A 26,562-nucleotide genomic window follows, 5' to 3' on the forward strand; every position below is an offset into this window, starting at 1 on the left:
CCCTAGGAGATGAGATGGGAGGGGCGACATTCCTGGGAGCTGAAGTAGTAGATATGGGGAGAGTGATTTGGAAGAGGGCCAATGAGACGCAGAGAATTGGGGAACGGAAAGGGAAGGTTTGGGGTCAGGAAGTCATTGTTGGCTATGCCAGAATCGGGTCAGGTTGTCGTGCTTAATAAAATGAAAGATTTCTTCAAAGACTATTTGTTTGTAAATGCAATTTATTTTATTTGAGACGACATCGAAACCTGACACAGTGGTTAATATCTCTAATCTAGGAACTCCGCCTAGAACAGAATAGAATAGAATTCTTTATTGGCCAAGTGTGATTGGACACACAAGGAATTTGTCTTGGTGCATACGCTCTCAGTGTACATAAAAGACAAGATACATTAGTCAAGAATCATAAGGCACAACACAATGATAGTCACAGGGAACAAATAAGCAATCAAATCATATTAGGAAACAATCAATATAAATCGTAAGGATACCAGCAACAAGGTTACAGTCATACAGTCGTAAGTGGGAAGAGATGGGTGATAGGAACGATGAGAAGATTAATAGTAATGCAACCTGCATCAAACAGTAAAGTGTATATTTTGTATGAGAAGATTCTAAGTTCATTTTCTGATATTACCAAAAAGAATTAGAAACACTCTACTGGAAGCCTGGAGATTTCTGTCAATGTTGAAAATAATGCATTAGGTGCATCAAGGATCTGGCTCAATAAGAACATCTTTTAGTATCTCATCAAATAATGTATTCCATTGGATAGCCCTTTTTTCTACAACAAGGTACTATAGAATCCATTTTGAGACAATATAATAATTGTTTTAGTAATAGATTTTGGATTATTTTTTCATGACGAACAGTCTTATTGATGGGAATATTTATCTTTATTCTGTGACATTAGAGCAGTTTCATCAATCATTGTATTGACAAATGAACAAGGGGATATGTTTTTCTTTTATAATTCAAACTATATATTATTGTTCATAACTGTACTGAAGATACAGCAGCGACACTGAGGTAGTTGACAGGTTAAAAATACAGTATTGTTACAAAGTGCTGCTTGGAAACAAGCCCATTTCTGCTGTATCATTTTGATAGATGTAGCAGTTCAAAGGATGCTTGGCAAAATTTAATCATAAGTATGCAGTCATGTATTTCTTATTTAATTCAACAAAATAAAAGTATTAATCATTCTGTTGTGAATTCTTTTGAACTACACCATTGGTCATGATGAATACAGCATCCATTCTTGTTAAAATACGTGTATCACAATACTGTGGCTCTTGTTTCAATTCATCTGCAGTGACTGTTTCCTGCAAGCATATCTTGTTTTCTTTTCCTGACTTTTGACTACTGGCAACAGAAAAAGGTAGATGAAGAACGAAGGTAAATATAAAGGTTCCCCTTGTACATATGTGCTAGTCGTTCCTGACTCTAGGGGGCGGTGCTCATCTCCGTTTCAAAGCCAAAGAGCCAGCACTGTCCGAAGACGTCTCCGTGGGTCATGTGGCCAGCATGACTAAATGCCAAAGGCGCATGGAATGCTGTTACCTTCCCACCAAAAGTGGTCCCTATTTTTCTACTTGCATTTTTTACGTGCTTTAGAACTGCTAGGTTGGCAGAAGCTGGGACAAGTAACGGGAGCTCACTCCATTACGCAGCACTAGAGATTCAAACCGCTGAACTGCCAACCTTCTGATCAACAAGCTCAGCATCTTAGCCACTGAGCCACCGCACCCCTCTCTTTACAGCATACATTTGTCAAATGCTACGTAAGAGCAGGTTATTAGTCCTATGTCATATGAAAAGAGGGAACGCCAAGCTAGGATTTGATAACCAAAAATTCTGATCCATTCATCTTGTGACCAGAACTAATGTTCCAGTGGGTAATCTACCGTAGCAAGGAACTTGCTGAGAATTTTGCAAAATTCCATTTTTGCTGTTATATATTTGGAATCCATGCTTCCTTCTAATTGGCATTCAAAGGCACCTTCATTTTTTTATCTGCAGAAAACTTCCCTAGAATTAGTCATGCCTAAGGGTATATATATCACAGTCCAGACATGAAGGGCTAAACATGGCATTTGGGCATTTACTGGAAATTTTTATCTCCTTCTCCAGTACTACTTACAGCTAAGGAAAAACTATGGATAACAGTGGGAGACTTTAGAAAATACAATTCTAGGGCAGTGGAACAAAAAAGTTCAATGTATGATGCAATCATAGATCCACTAGGGATCTTGACTAGTTCTTCCTGAGTTTGGTAAAAAATAGTATACATCCCAACATTCTTACAATGCAGTCTTCTAACTCTAACTCTATGTACGAAATTAATACAAGGATGTGAAAAATAGAAGTGGTTTCTTAAAATGTGAATTACTGGATTTATCTTTTGACAGTGAACAGTCAGTTTGTACAACTAGCCATTATATAGATGTGCGAAAGAATTTTTATTTCACTTATCTTTGCAAGGCAAAGAACAAAGGAACATTGGACACTTAAATTCAGTTTGAATGGTAATAAAAGTTATTTTTAAAATATATATTTGTTGCATTACAGCATACAGTATGTATTTTATATGCAGCATTTTTAATCTACATTTTATGAAGATAACTTCTTATTATGAAGATATACTTATATGTTTAAGAATTTGTGTCGATTATTCCATTAATGTTTACTGCATGTGTTTTGCACGGTATACTATAACAAAAGCATCCGTTTCCCCAAGTAATTAAATCATAATATTGGTTAATGGCAAAATTGGACATCAATTGAACACTTTTGATAATGATTAATTCATTCAGTGATTAATTACAACTTTCTGCCGTAATTAAAGTTCATCAAATAGTTCAATTATTAAAAGTTATTAAGTAGTGTTCCAAACTTATCTATTGTAAAACTCGATTACAAGGGGAGTTTTCTAGACATTTTTATCAGACACTCACAGCATTAGCATGCTATCATGGACACCTTTTTCAGGTTGATATATTTTTATTCTCTTATCAATATTATATGACAATTTTTTTCTCTTTTTTAGGAAACAGTCCATATTTATGATATGGGTTTGATATTTAATCCCTGTTTTTAGCAAGTATTAGGGCTATGCAAATCCTTTCAAAGTGATCGTGCAGAAGCTCATACAAGCACATCTCTTTGAAACATTGAAGCAGCCATATGCAAATTGGTAGAACTGCCTCATTAACTGAATGCACCGACAAACAGTAACAGATTATGAAGCAACTGTGCAAGCGTGGAAAAAGATACAGCTGCTTTAATGATCTTAAGAAAGGAGGTATTTTTAATGCACATCTGCTTGTATAGTGCAAATCCTTTCTTTCAAAGGATTTGCACAGTTGAATAGGATATATAGAATAGAATTTTTTATTGGCCAAGTGTGATTGGATACACAAGGAAATTGTCTTGGTGCATATGCTCTCAGTGTACATAAAAGAAAAGATACGTTCATCAAGAATCATAAGGTACAACACTTAATGATAGTCATAGGGTACAAGTAAGCAATCAGGAAACAATATCAATATAAATCATAAGGATACAAGCAACAAAGTTATAGTCATACAGTCATGAGTGGAAGGAGATGGGTGGTGGGAACAATGAGAAGATTAATAGTAGTGCAGACTTAGTAAATAGTTTGACATTGTTGAGGGAATTATTTGTTTAGCAGAGTGATGGCGTTCGGGGGAAAAATTGTTCTTGTGTCTAGTTGTTCTGGTGTGCAGTGCTCTATACCATCGTTTTGAGGGTAGGAGTTGAAACAGTTTATGTCCAGGATGTGAGGGATCTGTAAATATTTTCACAGCCCTCTTTTTGACTCGTGCAGTATACAGGTCCTCAATGGAAGGCAGATTGGTAGTAATTGTTTTTTCTGCAGTTCTAATTATCCTCTGAAGTCTGTCTGTCTTGTTGCATTGTAGAACCCAACCAGACAGTTATAGAGGTGCAGATGACAGACTCAATAATTCCTCTGTAGAATTATACCAGCAGCTCCTTGGGCAGTTTGAGCTTTCTGAGTTGTAGTAGTTCTCAGAGTTGTCTTTTCCACAGCTGCTCACAGAGGTAATTATCTACATTCAGTTTGTGTCTGCTGCTGAGTTAAGATGTAAGAGTGATGATACATAAACAAATATATACAGCATCTCTCCTCAAAGTCATGACACTGAGTTTAATAGTCAATAGTGAGTTGGAAATATTTATCCAAGATTTTTGCTGGTAATTTCATCAGTAAAATATACCAAGATATGCCTTGGAGGCGAACTTTGACAGCTTTTGATGCTTTGCAAAATTACAATTCAGTTACCAGTCACCCAGAACCATCTTTACTGTATATTCTAATTGGCTAGTGGGCATTTCTCCAACTGTCCCAGTTGCCTTGAAAGAGTAGCATCCTAGACACTTAGCATCTAGTATTGCCATTAGGTACTTCATGTCCTTGGACCATGCTCTTCCAACATTCAAGACATCAGGGAATAAGACAATCTGTTTCTCCAGAGTAAGCAGTGAGTGTAAACAAAATATTCTAGTCTAAGATAGGAATGAATCACTTATTTTTCATCATCAGTGCAAGTTTCACTTTATACTCTTGATACAGTTCTACAGAGGAATTATTGAGTCTGTCATCTGCACTTCTATAACTGTCTGGTTTGGTTCTGCAACCCAACAAGACAGACACAGATTTCAGAGGATAATTAGAACTGCAGAGAAAACAAGAAAAAGACATTTTACTTTCATCAAATTAGAGGTGCAAACTCTTGAGTGGACTGCTGAAATCCTTTCCCCAAATTAGACATGGAATGATGTGTAAAGTGTGGTAAAGGGAACATCTGAACTTGATATGACTGAGTATTTTCATATCAGAAGAAAAATGTTTAAGGAGTTCAAATCTATTTTCAAGTTCGAAAACTTAACATCTCATTTAAAGGCAGCAAAAATGTTGTCAGGTTCACTGAGGTTTGTTGCACCTTTTGTAATGCAGATATGATAATAAGCAACATGTAGTAAATTCAGGGTGGGGTTGGCTATTCATTGCACAAATATGCAAATAGGAAAAATCAGTTTTGGGGAAGTATAAATACCTTGGTACAGAAGTCACTATTCATTTTATTTATTTATTTGTCAAAAATGTATTAGGTAATAAATATAAATATAAGCATGAATTGAATACATAAAATAGATATGAATAGAGGAAACATTAGGACAGGGATGGTAGGCACGCTGGTGCTTTTATGCATGGCCTTACAGACCTCTTAGGAATGGGGTGAGTCTTAAATTAAAATGTTGGGGGTTTTGGGATGAGACCACAGAGTCAGGTAGTGCATTCTAGGCATTGACCACTCTGTTGCTGTGACAAACTATGACTTTTTGAACATTCACATTGATGTCTACAGAGTTTCCAAGGAAATCTGTCATTAAAAATGGACAACAGAAAACTCCACAGTGCCTTGAAACATGTTTCCTAGATCTTAATTGTGCTTTTCAGTTGAAAAGGTATCTACAAACAAACTGTGGAGCACTTTCTATTATTCACCGCAAACCAAAGAAAAACCACACAGCAGCCAGTGTAGATTCAATCCTGTGTTGCTGAAGCTCCTGAACATATACTGTTAGAACAAAAAAAATAAATGCTGTAATCTTCTTTTCATGCAGCATTTTATTCTTTTGCTAGTAAATTTTTAAAAATGGGTTTACAGCCCATATAGAGGAGACAGGAAAGAGCATCATAAAATATTCTCTGACTTCGACTCTTTGATTAGTAAAAATTCATTTTAAATGTTTGCTACTTTTGTTTTTCCTTATTTTTTCTTTTCTTTTTATTTCTTTTTATTTATTTTATTTTATTTTTATACCACCCTTCTCCTGCGGGACTCAGGGCGGTGTACAGCCGAGATAAAACATAGCATATAAAATTTAAAAACAGTTTAAAAAACAATTAAATAATTTCAGCCCAAAATTTAAAACAACTCAATTAAAACTGAATTCAATTAAAACTGAGAGGATGGGATCAAGCCAGCCCGGCTAGATAGAATAAGTGTGTTTTCAGGGCCCGACGAAAAATCCGGAGGTCTGATATCGTGCGTATTTCAGGGGGTAGGTCATTCCAGAGGGCAGGTGCTGTCACAGAGAAGGCTCTCCCCCTGGGGGTCGCCAGCCGGCACTGTCTGGCCGACGGCACCCTGAGGAGGCCCTCTCTGTGCGAGCGGACCGGTCGGTGGGAGGCTAAAATTCTAATATGAATTTTTGAATTCATATTAGAATTTGGAAGACTGGCTGCACAATGAAATAATCACTTGTCATTTTGTTGCTATCCTCAACAGCTTCCTAACTGCCCTTATCAGGGATTAGTTTAATTAATATGTTATATGTTAGTCGTACTTTATCCCAACTGAACATAAAATTATCCTGAACATATAATACCTGGATTCCCTAATAATGCTTTTTGATATGGCTTACTATTACAATTATTATTAAACATTTAATTCTCATATGTGTGTGTGTGTGTGTGTGTGTTTGTGTGTGTGTGTGTGTGTGTGTGTCAGAGGTGGGTTTCAGCAGGTTCTGACCAATTCTGGAGAACCGGTAGCAGAAATTTTGAGTAGTTTGGAGAACTGGTAGTAAAAATTCTGACTGGCCCCGTCCCCATCTATTCTCTGCCTCCAAAGTCCCATCTGATTGGGAGGCAATGGGGATTTTGCAGTAACCTTCCCTGGATTGGGGAGGGAATGGAGATTTTACAGTATCCTTCCCCTGCCATGCCCACCAAGCCACACCCACAGAACCGGTAGTAAAAAAAATTGAAACCCACCACTGGTGTGTGTATGCACGCGTGCGTATATGTATATGTATATATACGGTCTATATTCATTCAGTTATTCTTATTTATTTACCATTTTTGTAACCCACCCCAATCCAAAGACTTCTGGTATAAGCAACACTGTAGAAACATAATAGCAATTCTGTTTTTCCATGATTTTTGTTTAAAAAGAAAGCAAATTTATATTAATATTCACTGTGTTTTCATTAGGAAACTGTATTAATGCAAAACTTTATGTAAGATGAGATGGGATAAAGATAAAATCCAAGAAAGTTTTACCTATTTGTTTTCTGTACTGATCCATAGGTATTTTTGCAGAAGAGGCATCCTTTCTACCCATTTTTCCGTGTTTATGAACTCTATAGTAAAAGATTAAAAAATGCTTAAGAAACTTCACAGCCATTTTTAATGCAGGTCTCATGCATCAACGTAACTAATCAATCAATAAATTATATACATACAGGAAAAATATAAACAGGACAGAATTTGGTTATGGAGAAAATCATAAAATCTAAAATAGAGTTGAAAAACCTCAAGGCACAGCATAGACTGGTGCTGAAACTAAATCTATCTCTTTCAAGTCACATATGTTACATAGCTTGACAAAATGAAATTTATCCTGATTGTATTTGTATTTTCCAATTGTTTCTTCCTAACATTCCTGAAAGGTCCAGCTCTGTCCTCTTTTTCTCAATGACCCAAGCAACAAGTGCTAGCTTCTTTAAGGTTTTACCAGTCACCTGCCAGCAAATTTCACCCTCCTTAAGAAGAAAAGCATATTTATAAAAGTCCATGACTTATTTTAATCCTCCTTCTCTTGTCAATGGTGGGAGGCAGAACTCTTGTGAAGTTTTAAACAACACAGCGGGTGGGTGGGGGAGTACTAGCAAATCAAGGAGAAATCAACTTGATCTGTAATATTTACAGCCATTCACAACCTCTAAACCATGGAATATCAGATGAATGCCTGCATCAACAAGGCATTTCAACATTATTCTAAAGAATCAGTCCTTCAAAATAACTACACTATAGCTTCTGTGAAAGCTCTAATTATCTTTTAACTCTTCAAAGATACACTAGAGATATTAATAGATTTATCCCCTTTTCTTTGAATTGTGAGCATCATTCATAAACTATTCATAAATCCTGTATGGAACATTTATAATTGCCCCTACTGATTCTGTTTCTCTGTCCATCTGTCTACACACACACACACACAAACACACACGAACTACAGATAATGTAAGTACAAAATCAATCTATCTATCCATCCATCCATCCATCCATCCATCCATCCATCCATCCATACGCACGCACACAATGGAACTACAGATAAACAACATAAATGCATTTTTTTTATTTCATCCCTCTTTATCCTACCTTCAATTTCAGATATGAGGAACAAAAAGAAATAAAAACAGACAATTAGATGAATAGGTATTATACCCAAGTTATAGTTTATTTCATTCATCAGAAAGAGCTAACTTTTTTTAAAAAAAAATGCTTACTGCAATTTAATATTTGCCACAAAACATCAGCAATGAAAAAAAATTGTTTTAACTTCCAGTAAAATACTTAATGGAACATAATGTCAATGTTATTATTAAAGTAGAAGAAGTTTGGGCTAGTAAGATGAAGCACTTAGAGGTGTATGTGCTTCAAACTGTCACTGATTTTGTAGCAGCCAATACCTCTAAAACTGCTGTGACTTTTCTTTGTTCTTCAGAGCTGCTCAGTAATCATCATTCATTTCAACTGCTTTGATAGTTAGATAGCAAACTCCCAAGAAACCCACTGAGACATTAGCACATGCAGCCACAATGTCTAATAAGACAGCTATTTGCATAAAAGATCAGCCACAATTTAAAATGTCTTGCAATAGATGTGGAAAGGGAATAACAGATCTATATTAGCATGTACAAAACCAAGATTGTTTTCACAATTGAATTCCCAGGGGACCAAAGCTCATCACCTTTCCCTGATTAAAAAAAAAAAAAATCCTGCAAGTTGCTGTAAGCCTGTTAACTAAAATATGGATTCATAAGGAAAAGAATGTTGATTATTTATTCATCCTGTTGAGGAACAATTTTGTTGTAATCATCATACCAGCTCATGAAATATTTTACAAAGGAAACCATCTCCTCTTTATACAATTAACCCAGCTTCCTTCTTTTTTCCTTCCCTTTTTTTTTAAGAAGAAATGAGTTCAACCCTTATTCTACTGTATGAACATGAGAAAGTCCTAATGATGGCAAATATAGCAGAAGTAAATGGTTTTCTTTACTCTGGCAATGTATAGTGGAAATAAGGGTTTGGTTTGGGATTAAAATATTGCATCAAAATGCCAAAAGAGAAGTACCACCTCCCTTTCCCCACCCTGGCTTTCTAATTTATAAGGAGCAAAGTAGAAGAGCCAGCATCCTTTTTCATAGTGAAACAATTCAGCTACGGCACACTGTCTCCATCTTAACATTTCTACCCACTCATTTCTCAACACAATAAACAAAAGGGAGGGAGGGAGAAGGAAAGAAAGAGGGGGGGGGTAACTTTTGAAACAGAACATAACTTTGTAACTTTTGAGGTTACATTCAAAGTCTGATTCAAATATTTGAAAAAGTGACTTTGAAAAAAAAAAGGTAAAATGGATAAAAGCTAATTTCCCCAAAAGAAGCGTTCACGTTGAATTTATATTTATAATTTATAACATATAAATGCATCAATTCTGTCTCTTAAGAACCAGAGTTATTAAATAACAGTAAAGTATCCAAAGTATTATGTGAAGCTAAAGCTATAAAACACTAAGAACTTTACCATCAACTTTAAATATTCAGCAGTAGCAAAACTGAATGTAAGATTTGTTCTTCCACATCACAGCCCCATTTTCTGCTGAACCAACTCTATTAGAAACAGTCCTAGATTCCAAGTATTCATCAATGACGTATTTGGAAATAAGTTTGATTTTTGAATTGGGCAAGCACTACCCGGTCTCTGTGTGTAGAAATGCAGTAGAAGTTCATTTGGCTCTTTCTGTAAATCTACATTTGAAAGAAACTTTATCAAAGCACTATGGAATAAGGAATTTTATTTCTGAATTTAGAAAAAAATATGTTCCGGCATTGTGTACTGACGGAATTTGGTAGAAATTGGCAATGCCTTGTTTATGTGTAAACCATTTGTTTTGTTAAATCTGCATTGTTCTTAATTTCCTATACATTTTTTAACCAACATTTACTGTAAGTTTTACCTGAGTAATAACCACATGAACTCTGTATTTATAGAAAATCTTACATAAGGTACCAAGTGGCAAGATTGACCTGTTTAATCAGAGATAAGACAATACGTATTTTTATTAAAGACTGGAAATATCTTATGAACTTTTTATTGAAAACTGGGGGGTGGGCGGGAAATGAACTAGTAATTTGTGGATTTGCAAATTAAAAGTGATTGAACATGGGAAGAAGGAAATTGTGATGAAATTTTAAAAAGGGAGCAGAAGGAATAAGTTTAACTGCTATAAAGAAGATCAGAAATTATTTCTTGATCTTTCTTTTTTTTCTTTTTGAATCTCTGCACACTTTTTGTAGCTATTTTCTTCTTCTTTATTTTTTCTCTATATTGGTTCACATTTCTTTTACTTTTGTAGTATAAGTAATGCTGTATTACTTCTGTGCTACAAGTAAAACGTGTTAGATCCTGTTTCAAGGCTTAGAAATCCATCCAATTTTCATCCAGTATTAGCCAGCCATTATGTATGCACATGTACTTTTCTTCTTCAATCAACTCTCAACAGTAATTATATCCCATCCTTAAATGAAACATTTTTAAATATACCCCAATGGCACTTTTATTAAGTTGTTTATCTCACACTTCTTACACTAGCTCAAAAAGTCTATATTAAGGATTTAGCTAATATTCCAATTTATTAGTGCAATCAATGGATAAACTGATGAACTGCTTAAGGCACAGATCAGCAATAAAAATAATTTCCTTAATTGGATGACCACCCTACTTAAAAACAATGCAAAATACATAAATCAAATTGGTCAGTACTTTTCTTTTTGAAAGCATATTCCTCCTGGATTGAGGTTTTTAGAGATAAGTCCCATAGTGAGAAGGACTCCCAAGTATTTACCGTATTTTTCGGAGTATAAGACGCTCCAGACTATAAGACGCACCTACCTTTTTTGGTGAGGAAAAGAAGAAAAAGAAATCTCCCTGTGCCTTTGAGCAATTTTCCCTCGTTGCAGCAAACAGCCTGCTTTACTTTCATTTTCATTTTCAGCATAGCTTGATTAGCACAAGGAAAAAAAAATCTGCTCCAGCAATTTACCTCCTTGCAGCAAGCAGCAGAGCCCTGCCAGCTGAGAGCAGAACAGTTGAGAGTCGGGAGGCCGATCCAATCAACTTGTGCTAATTAGACTGTGCTGAAGCTGAAAGGAGCTGTTTTTTCTTGCTGTTTGCTGCAAGGAGGTAACTGCTGCGAGGCAGAGGCCAAAGGGTGGGGACCAGTGGGTGGGCGGAACTACATTCAGTGTATAAGAAACACCTAAATTTTCACCCCCTTTTAAGGGGAAGAAAGGTATGTCTTATAGTTCTAAAAATACGGTAATTCTGAGCTCTGGCCAGTCATACATTCCCTTAATGCAGAAGTTTACAATTTGAGTTCCACAGTGGAATGAACCGAAGAAGCTTCTTGGATGAGAAAAACAAAGAAAGTCCAGCTGCCTTTTGAAAAGCACCTTTGGGACAGTAAGACCTGAGCTGTTGAGATTCTATTGCTCCAGTATGTCTTTAAATGTATAGTTCTAATCCTACATAGGCTTTCTCTTTCCACAAAAGCCCCATTCCAGTGGAACACCTTATTTATTTGAGCTTTTTATTTTATTCATTTGTTTACTATTTATTAAATTTCTAAGCCATACAATTCTAGACAGTCCTGAGCAAAGTCACAAAGTTAGAAAAGCAACAATTCCATAAAGAAAAAACAAAACACTATAAAATTACCATCCAAGGGAACAAAACCATCTTTTCCCATCCTCCTTCAGTTCAGTTATTCTGTTATGTTCTGTTCATCAAAAGGGCCCCTCCTTCTATCTTAACCAAAAACCTGGGGAGAGGGAGTCTTTTTAAAGAATGCTTCAATGCAGGTAAGTGTTGTGGCTCCAACCCCCGAGGCCGACTTATCGGAGGAAGAAGGCTCCGAACATGAAGGAGAGGAGTTGGCCAGGCCTCCGTCTCCAGGACCCTCTTTTCTGGCAATGCCTCAGGTGTCTCCCGTAGGAGAAGAGATTGGCCAGGAGCCAGGTATCTCCTCACAGTCGGACAGTGAAGGAGATAAGTCTTGGCTGGATCCATGCCAGCGTCGGAGAGACAAGCGCACGCAACAGAAAAGGAGGCGTGCCAGAGATTAAGCTGAGTCACCGTCCCCACCCCACAGGGGATATAAGGGGGTGAGGTGGCCATTCAGACTCTGTGACGGACAAAACTAACTACTATCGAGTCACATTGCATCTTTGGAAACAACGTTATCTGCCTTGGATTTAATTACGGACTGGACTTGACAATTCTTGAACTGTGTTCAAGAACACAGAACTGTGTTGATGGTCCTATATGCACTAAATGATTAATAAGAATAATAATATCCAAAGGGACATTCTGTATACATAGCAATATCTACTGGCATAGAAAAATTCAGGAAATTAGTGGATCTTGTTTAATGTTTTTTCCTTCAATTGCAGAAGATGATAAAATATTAATAAGTGTTTTTGATCATGAAGATAATGAAATTTTAAAAGGTAGTTCTTCATTAGAAAGAAACAAAATTAAGAATCTGTAGCTAATAAAATGAATTAAGATTTTAAGTAGCGATCCAGCAACAAATGTTATATACTGTGTTTAATTACTGTAAGCATTCAATTTTCTACATTTTGAGAGCCATTATAGTGTGGAGGTTAAGATGTTGGAATGACAATAGAGAGAATTAGGTTCTAGTCCTGTCAGGCACCAAAAACCAAGAAAGAAATGTATAGTTATTTCCAAGCAGTTTCCTTAATTGTTCCTCATCTATAGACAGAAATCTATACTTGCATTATTAAAGATACACTCTGGGTAATTGCTGAGGACCTCTCTTATTCCATTTTCTCCAACCAAACTATCTAAACGTTGCTATCTCTTGGCCCTCTGAAATGGAGCTCCTCTCTTGGGAATCCAGACTACCATAAGACCATTCATAATCACAGTTTATTGTGGACGAAAGGAAGGAGGAATTTCATAAATATCATAGGAAGAATGAATAATGGAAGCTGATGATTTTGCTGGTTTGGTAGCTGCGTTGGTAATCAGTTGATTTCCAGATGCAATTCAATGTGATGGCTATGTTTAAGACTTCTCATGGTCCAGACCAGGGATGACATCCAGCAGGTTCTGGAAAACTGGTAGCGGATTTTTTTTTTAATAAAAATTTATAAACTTTATTAAAACATATATAAAACACATAAAACACACATAAGAAATTTTGAGCAGTTCAGAGAACCGGTTGCGGAAATTTTGAGTAGTTCGGAGAACCACCTCTGGTTCGAAATACCACCTCTGGCTGGCCCCAGAGTGGGGTGGGAATGGAAATTTTGCAATATCCTTCCCCCGGATTGGGGAGGGAATGGGGATTTTGCAGTATCCTTCTCCTGGAGTGGGATGGGAATGGTGATTTTGCAGTATCCTTCCCTCCCACTCCCACCAAGCCACAACCACAGAACCGGTAGTAAAAAAAATTTGAATTTCACCACTGGTCCAGACCCAATTATCTGAGAACTGCCTTTTCCTGTATTTATTTGTTCCCATTCAACCAGTTAAAATGCAATAAACTTCCTATAGATCTTGTCCTTACTGGGCTGCCGCATGAGGGAACAACAAAAGCAGGCATTTCCATTAGCTGCTCTCCCTCTCTGTAAAAATTAGATCATCCACATCTTTCTGAGGCCTGAGGAAAATACTGAAGACCTATGTTATACAGGAGAAGTGTGTTCTACGATTTGAATATGAGGTCGGAAGCATTTATATTTCTTGGTGAGGGTTTTTTAAATTTTTTAAAATTTATTTATATGAATTGCAGGCTTTCTGGGATATTTTTTATGTTTGCAGTATATTGTTAGCCATCTAGAGTCTGTGGGAATGGGTGGCAAAGTAAATAAGTGAGGCGAAGGGGAGGAGGAAGAAGAGAACACATGCTTAGACTGTGAAAATGGATAAGTTACTATTCCCATTCCTATAGAAGTTTCACATTTTAGTTCAGAAAAATGAAGGAAAAAAACCTGACTTTATACAATTCAGCAATAGAATAATTGTTGAGCTGTGGAATGTCTTTCCTTAGAGATTTTCAAGATGAGGTTGGGCAATCAGCTGTGTTTATTAACTTACAGAAATGCACGAAACATATAATTAATTTACAGAACTCATTTGTTCATGGAATTCATTTTCCTGAAATATTACAGTAGTCAATAACTTTGATGGCTTACAAAAGCGACAAATTGAACAGCAGTAAGTCTATTCATGCTTATTAGGAATCTAGGTAAATCAGCCCTCCATATTTAGAGATAGTGTTCTGATGTTTATTAGGTGCTGAGAGCAAGCATTATAATGCCTTAATGATAAGACACCCCTCCCTGAGCCATCACCTTTGAAAACAGGGTGATAGGCTGATACAAGGGAAAATTTAGTGATTCATGGACAGCTTCCAAATTTCTGCTTTCATTAATTTAAAACATACCCGATAAGAAATTCTTGTGGGTATGTAACAGAAGGAAGTGCAAGATACTGTCACCACAATTGTCTTCCTAGATAGTGACTGTCACAGTGCTTACACATGCTGTAGATGACTTCTGATTTTTTTTTTCTTTTTGGACTACTGGGTCTTTTGGTTTATTTAAGTTGTTTTGGAGACCTTTAATTGGTTTGTGTACAATGGTGATGCAGAAGGTGATGCAGACAGACAGAAGACTGGTAGGGCACATACTTGAACACAAGTAACGATCAAATGACCCTATGAAAACTCCATCTCATAATACACGGACAGACTTAACCATAGCTAGAAAGTTCATAGCTGGGAAGCTATGAACTTCTAGACCAAAATAAATCCAAAAATTCTAGGGAATTCCTGCGAGTTGTCATTCAGACTAATTAATTATTCACAAAGGAGGCAATGGTTACAGAAATCAGAACTATAAACTAGTAAGTTCAAAACAAGGAAAGTGTGAGCAGGATCTGATGGAAACAATTTTAAGATTCCTTCTTCATCTTCCTTTGTCCCAATGTGGAAAACTTCATCCAGACTAGGGATTCTCCAGAGCAACAGGAGTGACAAGGAAAATTATATTACTTAGCCTGATTCCAGTGGAAAGCCTCTGTTGAATCCTAGTGTTTTCCATAAATGGAAGGGGTACCATCTGTTCACAGAATGACCAATCTGGATCACACTATTAGCCATAAAGAACATGTATTAATGGAAATGAAAATAACTGAATAAACATGTGTGCTTGCATATGTGTGTAATTATACATAGAACTTGCACATCAACAACACGAATACTTTCCGCTCACTAAAAATATGTTTCATAAATGTTATTCAGCTGTCCTCTTCTCTTTTGCAATGTAGTATTATAGTTTTCAACATCTGCCACATAAAAAAGTAAGTGTTCTTCCAAAGACTTGCTAGGCCTGCAAATATGCTTAGGAAGGCTTACATCAATAATTACACTAACATCTGAGGATATAATTGTGCCTGTAAGGGAAGGAGGCTTCTCCTGCTGCCATATTCTGAAATCCCTTCCATGAATTTTCAACTTTAATTAAATATGTGAATGATATTCTATGTAGAGCATAATGCCACTACTGTATTTCCACATTCTTGTATTCAAGGCAGTCAGGGTACTGGGGAATAAGAAGAGTGACAAGAATTGAGTGAATATCAGCATATTGGGATGGTGTGACTGTTTTACATCGATTTCCAGCAAATCTAACCCTGATATAAGGGTCAGTTCTCAGGCTAATAAGCATTCTGAAAGCAGATTCCAAAAAAAAAAAACAAAAAAAAAACCACTAGCAAAATAAGTAATTACCATAAAAATATACACCTTCTTGTTAATTCTGAGAAAAGCCATTAATAAGACAGTTTTAAAAGCCTCAATCCTTTCATTTTAGGTTTTCATTTCATTTTGGTTTTAAAAGGGAAATAGTTCAGTTGGAGAAGTCCTTGTTATCCCATTCCTTTCACTTCATTTATCTTGATAATAGATTTGGTATGATTTGATCCTGGGAAAACTAATTGATTTTGGTTTAAATCTATTGACCTAAAGCCTGACACCAAGCTGGCTTTGAGGTCTCACTGTATTAGCCCTTCAAGGTAATCCAGACAAGAAACCAAAATCATGAGTCTAACACTACTTTTATTGTAAGGTTACATAGCTTGCAAGTTTTAAATCACTTCTCTTGTTCTCGGAAAGGGAAGGTTTGGGGTCAGAAGGTCAGTGCTGACTGCGATGTAGTCGGGGACAGATTATTGTGCTCAATAAATGAAAGATTTCATCAAAGACTATTTGTTTGTAAATGCAATTTATTTGAGACGACATCGTAACCTGACAGACAGTCAGCACTGACCTTCTAACCCCAAACCCTCCCTTTCCGTTCCCCAATTCTCTGCGTCTCATTGGCCATCTTCCAAGTCACTCTCCCCATATCTACTACTTCAGCTCACAGGAATGTCCCCCCTCCCATCCCATCTCCTAAGGGATAATATCTTCAGGGAAAATAAGTAGGTGAAGAGTCAAGCGTCCTCTTCTCTTCCTTATATCAGCACTGGAGTGAATGTAGTTTGGAGTGCTGACATCACCCTAGTCATGAAGAATATCAAAGACCACCTAGATCCAAAGATCATTCAATATTCTAAGGCAGAGTTGTTACAATAATGTTACTACATTCAAGATTATGCAATCTGACTGTTTGTACATATCTTCCCCTCACTCTCTTCTTTCTTCCACCCCACTTGTGTTCTTCAAGTCTGCTCTGGAGAATCACCCAACCTTCCAAAGCAGAAGAGGACAACCCAAAAGGATACAGAGGAAAGTAAAAATTATTTGATCAACAAATACAATTCTACCTAAAAGGACATGACTGGCTTTTTAAAAATTGCATTCTATAAGCCTCCAAAACTGCCAAATTCAGATATGGATTATAGCATGAGCATTTTGTAAGGATTTACAAGAACATTTTATAATCATTCAGAACATTAAAAAAAAAAATGATGATCCTTGAATTCTTGATCTCTTATCTATTCTAAGCAAGCTTATATTTCTTCAGTGATATATTCAGCCATCGTCCTGAGAAGTGAAAGAGATTTTTCTGTCTTTCCATTGGATCTTAGTGGAACACGACAGTGTTACTTCAACAAAAATTCAGAAAGAAAGGAGAATATCCTCCAGTCCAAAAGAGTGCTTGGAATTCAAAGATAATTAATTTAATTTAATAATTTAATTTCTTTTGCTATGTGATCTTATCTGGTTAAGAAAGACCTGATCTACTCCATACTCAGAAGGGATGCTCCGGTATGATAAGATAGATTCAGAAGCTTTTTAAAAAAATAATCCATGAAGAGCAATAACAAAACATTTTTTCTTGCCAAAAAAACCTACATGAGCTGTGCTTGAAATCACTATAAACTGAGCTTGAATTGAAGCAGGGTTTATTTTATTTATGTCGGAAGAGAAAATGTGTTTCGTTTTGTTGAGCTTTCTTTCTTTCTTCAAAAAGTTTAAGCACAGGAGGAAGAGCACATGCCATACTATGGAAGACTCTGCATAGTTTGGGAGAATTCGTTCTGATGTGAAGGCTGTATATATGTGCACTAAAGCTCAGGTGTGACCATATGTCAGTTCACAGAACACTTTTTCAGTTCACAACTGTTCCATTGCAACTGTCCAACTCAGAGCTGATGGATTCATTGCAGACAACAGACTGGATTGCCAGATGTGCTTTATTTTATAGGATTATCTCTTATTCCAAAACATCACAATTCTACGGAAAACAACAGTTGCCCTTTACTCTAGGCACAACAGCGCAAGAGTCTTATTGCTAAAACTGTGATCTGCCAAACCTGGCTACATACAAACCAGACTGATAAACAGCAACAAAGCATTTTGCTTTTAAATATGACAGTCAAACAATATATTGGTTGCAAGCCCATATAATACATGTTTCATGGCAACAGAAAAGCCTCTTTTGCAAAGTAAAAATGAGACAGGAAAGTAAGAGCAGCTTACGCTTTCTCCTTGGTATTGAAACAGACATAAAAGTCCCATAGGAAGCAGGGAGGAGGGTTATTTAAAAAGGAAAATAATCCAAGCAATTTCTATGTTATAAAAATATTACAAACGTACTAATATATACTATTGTATAAAATGTTTCTGCACTCTGAACTTTAATATTCAGACTTTGGGCAACCAACAAAAAAAGAAATGGGGAAGAATGAATCTGAAGCCCGGAAAGATCAAAATTCTGAATGCCGTAGTTTAGCTTTAAGAATGGATGCAGCATAGCTAGGGATTTTCAAGGGAAACTTGGGCTTCCTTGGAAGTCTATCAAAACAATTCTCCATGCCTGGACATGTTCTCACCAAGACATAAACATGTCTAAACTAGCAACCTCCTCTTTTCCTACCTGATCTCCATTATGCTTCCCACATTTGTGCCTAGCCCATTAGAAGGTGACCTAAGCCATCCTTACCTGTTCTATTGTTCTAATAGTGCTACCCTGTTTCCCTCAAAATAAGACATCCCCAGATAATAAGCCCAATCGGGCTTTTGAGCGCATCGCAATAAGGCCAAGCGCTTATTTCAGGGTTCAAAAAAATATAAGACAGGGTCTTATTTTTGGGGAAACACATAGTTTTCCTCTTATTCTAACATGGTCCAATGGTAACCTCAACACATGCAAAATAGGTTAGTTTTGTTTTACCCCATATATTTGGGGAAAAAAACCCAGATATTGGCAGTCCTTAGAAATCAAACAGAGAGGAGAGACGCTAGTGATAGGAACAGAAAAAATCACACCAACATTAGGTTTTGCTGATTCAGGTTTGAGGAGGTAGCCTATAATCGTGGAGAAAGATCCTAAATCCCATAGCCGCCTGGGCCAAAATTGTCATACTTTTTCTACAGGTGCAGTGGATCTTTCCTGACATTTATTAACAGGCTGAAATATCTGTAACAGCAAAGATCCACAATCAAAGTCCTAACCTGAAGGGGGAGGTAATTTTTATCGGTAGTACTGAGATAGTTATTACAATTCAATTCATTTCAATTCAAATCTTTATTGCCAATGCACAACATGTGTACAATGAGATTGGCTGAGCCTCCCTTAGTGCACCCTCCCAACACATCTCAATAACTCACAGTGAAAAACAGAAAATCCCTAACCCAGTAAAACATACTAACAAACACACAATCCACTATACATATATGTGCATAACATTACATTATAATACATTGCACCAAAATGAGCATGTTGCACGTTGCGCCGGCTGAAAGGGGGAAGTGTTCCATTAAGCAAAATAGAAGGTTCAAAGGCAGGGAAATGGTATTAACATCTCCATGCCTATAACTGGTATATCAATCCACATTTTAATAGTCAGAAGACCATCTGCAGATCCTTTTGCATCTGATTGGGTTCGTATCTCTCACTGAATGACCAGAGCAGACCAACAGACCAGAGGTGGGTTCCACTTACCTTTACTACCGGTTCGCAGCGGGATCACGCGCAGATCACCAATGATGTCGTGCTGGGTGGGCAGAGCCTCCCGCCGGTTTTACTACCGGTTCTATAGAACAAATGTAGATCAAATGTGAGCTACATCAAATCACTACATAATATTGCAAGATTAAGATTCTTGTTAAGATTGAGATTTTTCTGAAACAGAGACAATATTTTCTAGCTCCTGGGCAGCATCATTGAACCAAAGTGGACTACAGCTCATTTATTTCCATATGTAATATATAACTCCCACTTTGGTAATGTGATGTCTAATTTTATTTTATCTTATCTATTATTTATTGTACAAGGTACCAGAAAAGTCCATTTGATATTGATGAAGGCTATGTCTAACCATCAAGTACATTAGGCTTCAGTACACTATTTCTATGTCTGCTTTGGGACCCCATATAACTCTGGCCTTTCAAATAGTAACTGGCAATACTGCTTAAGCTGCCTGCTAATTCTAAAATGTAAATATCTAGACTGTTTAGACACAACATACATTTCCCTGTTTACATGGGAAACAGCTCACTATCAGTATTTTAAAGTGTAGACGATCCAATAAATAGTATCGGTTCATTCATGTATTTTATAAAAAAATGCAGAATTAAAGCACTGAAAACATGCAATGATGCACAATCCAAGTCTCCAAGGTTGCATTCAACCCTTTTAAAAGCCTTGGATACAGCCCACTGAGACTTCCCAAAGCTACCATGTAAACTGAAGCAGTAAATTATGAAAGAAATGCCTGAAGAAAAGTAGTTTCTACATTTAATTTTAATCAAATGGCACAAAATCAAATCTAGTTTCCTTTTTTCCTATTTTTGGAAGTGCAGGCATTCCAAGACTAAAGGAAAACTTCATCCTGAAAAAAACCCAAGAATCCTAGCCTTAGGACCGTGATGGCAAACCTATGGCACGCATGCTAGAGGTGGCACACAGAGGCCTCTCTGTGGGCATGCACGCAGTTGCCACCTGGTCTTCTGGTTTCCAGCATGCCACTTGGCCTTTGCACGCGTCGGGGGCCCAGAAACCCAAAGACCAGGTGGCCGATGCGCGCATGCGCGCGCCAGTCACCTGGTCTTTCGGTTTCCGGGGCTCCAGCACGTGCAAAGGCCAGCTGGCTGGCGAGCATGCGTGCGCGGGAAACCAGAAAACCAGGTGGCAACAGCGCGTGGCCTACAGAGAGGGCTGGTCTTTGAGTTTCCAGGTTTCCGGGGCACTTGGTGCCAAAAAGGTTCACCATCACTGTCTTAGGACAACAGAGTCACAATAAACTACAGACTACACAGTTCAATATTCATAACCTGCTGAAGTTAGTACTGTAAAAGTTAATGATTGGCTCTTCTTAAGAGTATATCACAAAGTTAACATACAAGCTGGCATGTTTTGCTTGAGAAGTGAAATGGCAAATGCTACCACATGGAGCTGAAACAAGCCGATAAAGACTTCTGCAGAACTTCTACAGTTCACGCCATCCCTCTCACCACTGTTGAACCTAATGTGATTGTTATCTCTTCATCATAAGCACTAAATTTGCTGCTAATGTGTTGAAAAATTGTTGCAGCTCTGGCTTCAATTTACAGTTTGCCAAGATCATCTGCTCTGGAAAAAGAAACAAGATCCAGCCAAAGACAGCATGAAATATTTGTAAACTGAACCTGTTATTAGACTCTTGAGGCATTCTTATTACAAACAGAAAAGAATAAGCAATAATACAGCATATATAATATGCTGACGGTTATCAGTTCATGGAGGTTTTTCTTTCATTTTTTCTTTCATTTTTATTAATTTTACACATAATGTATTCTTTTTAGTGTATTTTCATTGTTCTTTCTTTCATTTTTTACTAAATAGACTATCGGTAATAAAATAAAAAATTGAATATTTTTTTAAAAAACAAGTAGTGAGAATTTTCACAATGTACATTCTTAAAGATTTTTGTATCTAACTGAATTTGTGGATTTATGACAATATTCCTCAGTAAATATTAACTGCAAGTAATCTTAACAAAAACTCATTAATATATTTAAAATTAAAAAGTTCAATGGACACTTAACATAAGAAATATCAATTCCTCTATACATATTCATTCAAGTTTGCCCTGCTCTTTATTTTTAATTTTTCATGTGTGAAAGTACTGACCGAGATTTTCTGCTTTTCTCAAAGTTCCACTAAAGTAGAGTTCCACTAAAGTAAATAGACAGGAACAAAAAACCAAACCTAGCCAAAGAAGCTCAGCCAACAATAATACTTGCCAAATGTGTTATATATGCATATGTCAGACAGATAAAGTATGAAAAATTAGTAAAAGCAAACAAAGATACATGCATGGTGCATTTACATGACCAAGTTTTCAAAAAGAATAGATACAGGTTTAAAACACCAGCTGGGTTTGGAAATTCCTTCCCTCTATCGTGGTCACTAGTGTGAACTCATTAAATTTGAAACCACTGAGCTATGTTTCTAAAAAGTACAGACAAAACTTGTTTGGGCAGTTGAATATTTGTATTGAATAAACACATGCTCAGAGGTCTTGTTCCCTTTTAAAAGCCCAAATCCCATTAGCTCTGCACCCCTAAGGCATTGCTCATGTTTAAATTCATTGTTTTCCTGTTTAGGGACTCATATCACAATATGATCCTTTTAGCTTGGCTAAATACAGAGTATTTAGATACATACAGTAATACAGTAATAAATACAGAGTAACAATATTGAGTCTCCTTCTCCTACTTTGATTTTAAAATTTTATTTCTCATTGGCATCCAATGAAATGTTCCCAGATTACACCGAGCAACAGCAGTTCCCTCTACAATTTGCCACCAGGCTGACTTTTTATATGCTTGCATACATTTAGATCAGGGCCGTTTTAACAGCATTATGGGTCCTGTGCAAAGCAGTGTACTGGGGCCCCTACGACAACTACTCACAAGAATAAAAATGTAAATGGTCGATAAAATTCAACATATATTTACATGTTAGTTTTTAAAAAATGTAGTATATTTGCATGTTAGTAATAAAAAATGCAGTAAAATGTAATAAATATGTTGTATTTATATGATACAAGGTCCATTGAAGTATATGGTGTATATGATACAAGGTACATTAAAGGCAGCAGTGAAATGCATCTACCTTCACTACCAGTTCGGGATTGTGAGCGTGTACGCCTCTTCTGCGCATGCGTAGAGCTTTCTGTGCATGTGCAGAGGGTCAAAAACAAGATGTAATAATGTCCCAGTGGGTGGGTGGAGCCTCCCCCCACCAGCGCTACTGGTTCACACGAGCCGGATAGATCTGGTTTCACCTCTAGACAGATTTCACCTCTGATTGAAGGGTTAACATATACAGATTAGTATGGGGCCCCTATGCTTGTGCGGCCCATAGGAAGTGCCCATCAGGCCCATGCATTAAGACAGCCCTGATTTAGTTAGCAGAACAGCTGCCAACACAAGCTTGGATTCCGTAGTATAACAGCTATTTACAGGCACAATTTTCTTAGTATCAAAGGGAGTTTAGTGACACTACTTCTCATACTCGTAAATATATTACAAGATATAATAGAAAGGTGAGCTTGCTCGTTCCTCAACCCCAAAATTACTAAGCTCATTACCTCCACTGCCAAAACAAAAACCTCTTGATGGATCACCCAATATCCATCAGAATACACAACGTTTTAAGAAAAATACTTACTGGAGCTGCAATAGCACCACTAAGAGTATCTTCAGGAAGATGATCTAGAACAGAAGGAGATAATATATAGCTCTTAGACTAATTTCACATGACCCTTGGTCTGGTTCCAAGTGCTCTGACCTCTTCAAAAAGGGATTTTTTGACAGGTGATTGCATAAGCAATAGACAGAAAAAGAACCAGACTAAATTCATACAACAGATGCAGCTATACAGAAGTTCATTTGTTCTTGATTTAGCACACTGTAGAAGCCGAACTATTGAGGTTTATAGTTTAAGATAATGTATAATCCCTTATACCTCTGATTTGTCAGGAAATCATGGCTCAAAAATAAAAATGTGAGATCTCATCCACTTTGGGGTCAAAGCCTGTCTAATGATTTACAAGATTATCTATTGCTGCCATAGACAGCAAAATATCTTGGACCTATACTTTCAAGGGTCCAATTAAATTGAACTTTACCATTCTAGAACTCCGCAAACATATTCTATCAACACCAGTCCTAGCACTGATGATGTTACCTAGTTTGGGTAATGAAACACCAGCAAAACAAGCAAGCTCAGAGACCCATCCCCACCCCTCAATCCTGTCCTAGTGGATTTATATAGTAATGAATAACAAAGTGTGCAATTTGATGGGAAAGGTAAGTAATTAGAAAACAAGTTAACATGCTCTATGATCTTCACTGTTTGAACCATTGTTATCTCTATCTGTGACTGAAAAAAAAGGGGTATAGTCTCACAAACTCAATCATCCTGGCCAAAAGCATCCATATTTACATAGACATCACCCCTAAGATAATATTTTGTTATTAACTAGCTAGTTATAAACCCAAGGTCATCAACACAAAAAGAAATTAACTTCTCCCTGCTGTGCCCTCTCTTATCAAACTCAAGTGTAAGAGGATAAATGTGGAACAAAATTTTATAGCGTTCTTAAGGGAAAAAAAACACAAGTCAATTGGATAATGCCTATCTATAGCCTAATTTTGGTTTCCAGATGTTTTGGGAACTATACATTCTGTGATGCCTATCCAATGTATTCAAGAGAAATGTTTGCACATTTGGAGTATCCAAGTCTGGAAGCTTTTGCCAGCCTTGTCTCAAATCAGGCTGAAAGCCGGTAGTAAATGGGTAATACATCTCATGAATTATATCAAGTTTTTCAAATTTGGCAACTTTGAGATCTGTGGACAAACAATAGAATAGAATAGAATAGAATAGAATAGAATAGAATAGAATAGAATAGAATAGAATAGAATAGAAGCCTTGGTAGTACAGTGGTCTAAGGCACCCTGTTATTAAGCTTGTTATTAAGACCAGCTGCCTGCAATTACTGCAGGTTCGAATCTCGCCAAGGCTCAAGGTTGACTCAGCCTTCCATCCTTTCTAAGGTAGGTAAAATGAGAACCCAGATTGTGGGGGCAATAAGCTGACTTTGTATAAATATACAGAAGGATGAAGGCTATTGCTGAGCACATTGTAAGCCGCCCTGAGTCTCTGGAGAAGGGCGGCATATAAATCAAAATTTAAAAAAAAGAATAGAATAGAATAGAATAGAATAGAATAGAATAGAATAGAATAGAATAGACACACAAAGAATTTGTCTTGGTGCATACGCTCTCAGTGTACATAAAAGAAAAGATACATCAAGAATCATAAGGTACAACACTTAATGATAGTCATGAGGAAACAATCAATATGAATATAAATCCTAAGGATACAAGCACCAAAGTTACAGTCATACAGTCATAAGTGGAAAGAGATGGGTGGTAGGAACGATGAGAAGATTAATAGTGCAGACTTAGTAAATAGTTTGACAGTGTTGAGGGAATTATTTGTTTGGCAGAGTGATGGTGTTTGGGGAAAAAAATTTTTTTAACTCCCAGAATTCCCTGGCAAGCAAGCTGCTGACTGGGGAATTCTGGAAGTTGAAGTCTACACATCTTAAAGTTGCTACGTTTGCAAAACGGCGAGTTGTATTTTCCCAATTTCAATCACTTCTTACCATGTAGCGCTATCTACTTTGGCCGCTGGATATAATCAAGATTACTTTTCTCCTCCATCAGCGGACACAAAGTTGGCACTAACCTATTTATGCCTGGCTAGCGATTTCTAAAAACTGCGGACGAACACAGCAAACTTTTCCAAAGCAATCCGACTTTAGGAAAGCGATCCCTCCAATTAAACAAGATTGGCAAGAAAACCCATAAGAAAAACGACGTCCTAACAATCAGAGGGATGGCAGAAGGAATAAAGTGGGAATAACTCCCACTTTAAAAAAGAAACCGTATTTCTTTTCCCTTTGTGAGAGACTTGAAGCTGAATGATGGGTTGCAAAGATTTAAATCAGTGGAGAAGAGTTTACGCTCTGCCTTGCCCGTTCTTCCTCTTTCCACCCCATTGCCCAAGAGATATTGCCCGAAATCAATATGGCGGTTCTATCGCTCTCTAGACAACACCCCCGCCGAAGAAAATACGTATGAGCCGAGACCTTATTTAGATGGGCAGCAAATTCTAACCAATAACGACCTAAGAGCTTCTTCCCCTACCAATCAGAGAGGACGTACGAAGTTTGACTAACGGAATGGTCCGCCCCCTCTCTTTCTCAAAAATGAGCTATGGTTATGATGGTCCTTTCGGGCTTGCCAGGCGCGCGCGTTCGCGAGGCTGTCAGGCTAAAGCGAGAGCGGTTTATTCTCCGGCCCTTCCCGTCCCCCCACAGCCGTCACGCTCCCAACCGTAGCGGTTATTGCCTCGGTACCTTCTGAGTCAAGCCTATCAAGCGCCGCCTCCGCTGCTCTTCGGTGGCGGAGAGACGCCTCCCCCGTTAGGCGGAAACGACCCGCCTCTCTTGGCTCCCCGCGGGAGGCAAAGGCTGCTCTCGGTAGCGCCGCTGACTGGGGAAGGGCGGTAGCCGCCCTCCCTCGACTTCTTCTCAGCTGCTGCCCCGGCTGCTGAGACCTTTTACCGCGGTTGCCTGTTGTCCAACCCGCAGATGTGTTTGATCCTCCTGTACAGCAGTCAGCCTATCAGCTGCTGGTGGGATGGGAATTGTAGTACAAGTAGCCCTCGATTTACAATAGTACGTTTAGTGACCGTTCAAAGTTACAACGGCACTAAAAAAAAGTGACGTGACCGTTTTTTCACACTTGGCACCAGAGGCGGGTTTCAAAACCGGTCGCTACCGGTTTGATCATGGGTGCATTTGTGCTTTTTTGCAATGCTTTGTGCATGTGCAGA

The 26,562-nt window shown here is 37.4% G+C and overlaps 1 protein-coding gene across 5 annotated transcripts in view; it reads right to left on the reverse strand.

The window, feature by feature from the left end:
• TRIQK (triple QxxK/R motif containing) overlaps window positions 1-26,325 on the reverse strand; it is a 59,889-nt gene extending 33,564 nt beyond the window's left edge. The window contains exons 1-4 of one of the 5 annotated variants that reach the window (XM_060681902.2): window positions 26,084-26,325; window positions 23,323-23,366; window positions 19,609-19,699; window positions 7,118-7,197 (exon numbers count right to left, since the gene is read on the reverse strand). In XM_060681902.2, coding sequence (XP_060537885.1) covers window positions 7,118-7,178 — 61 coding nt within the window. In that variant the 5' untranslated portion in view covers window positions 7,179-7,197; window positions 19,609-19,699; window positions 23,323-23,366; window positions 26,084-26,325. Of the gene's footprint in view, window positions 1-7,117; window positions 7,198-19,608; window positions 19,700-23,322; window positions 23,367-25,327; window positions 25,743-25,871 lie in introns of those variants that run through there. The other 4 variants (XM_060681904.2, XM_060681905.2, XM_060681903.2 and 1 more) reach the window with 4 other exon arrangements.
• Window positions 26,326-26,562: the final 237 nt, after the last annotated feature.

This window comes from Pantherophis guttatus, chromosome 3, assembly GCF_059756535.1.
Source record: "Pantherophis guttatus breed Tessera chromosome 3, ASM5975653v1, whole genome shotgun sequence".
Lineage (NCBI taxonomy): Eukaryota > Metazoa > Chordata > Lepidosauria > Squamata > Colubridae > Pantherophis > Pantherophis guttatus.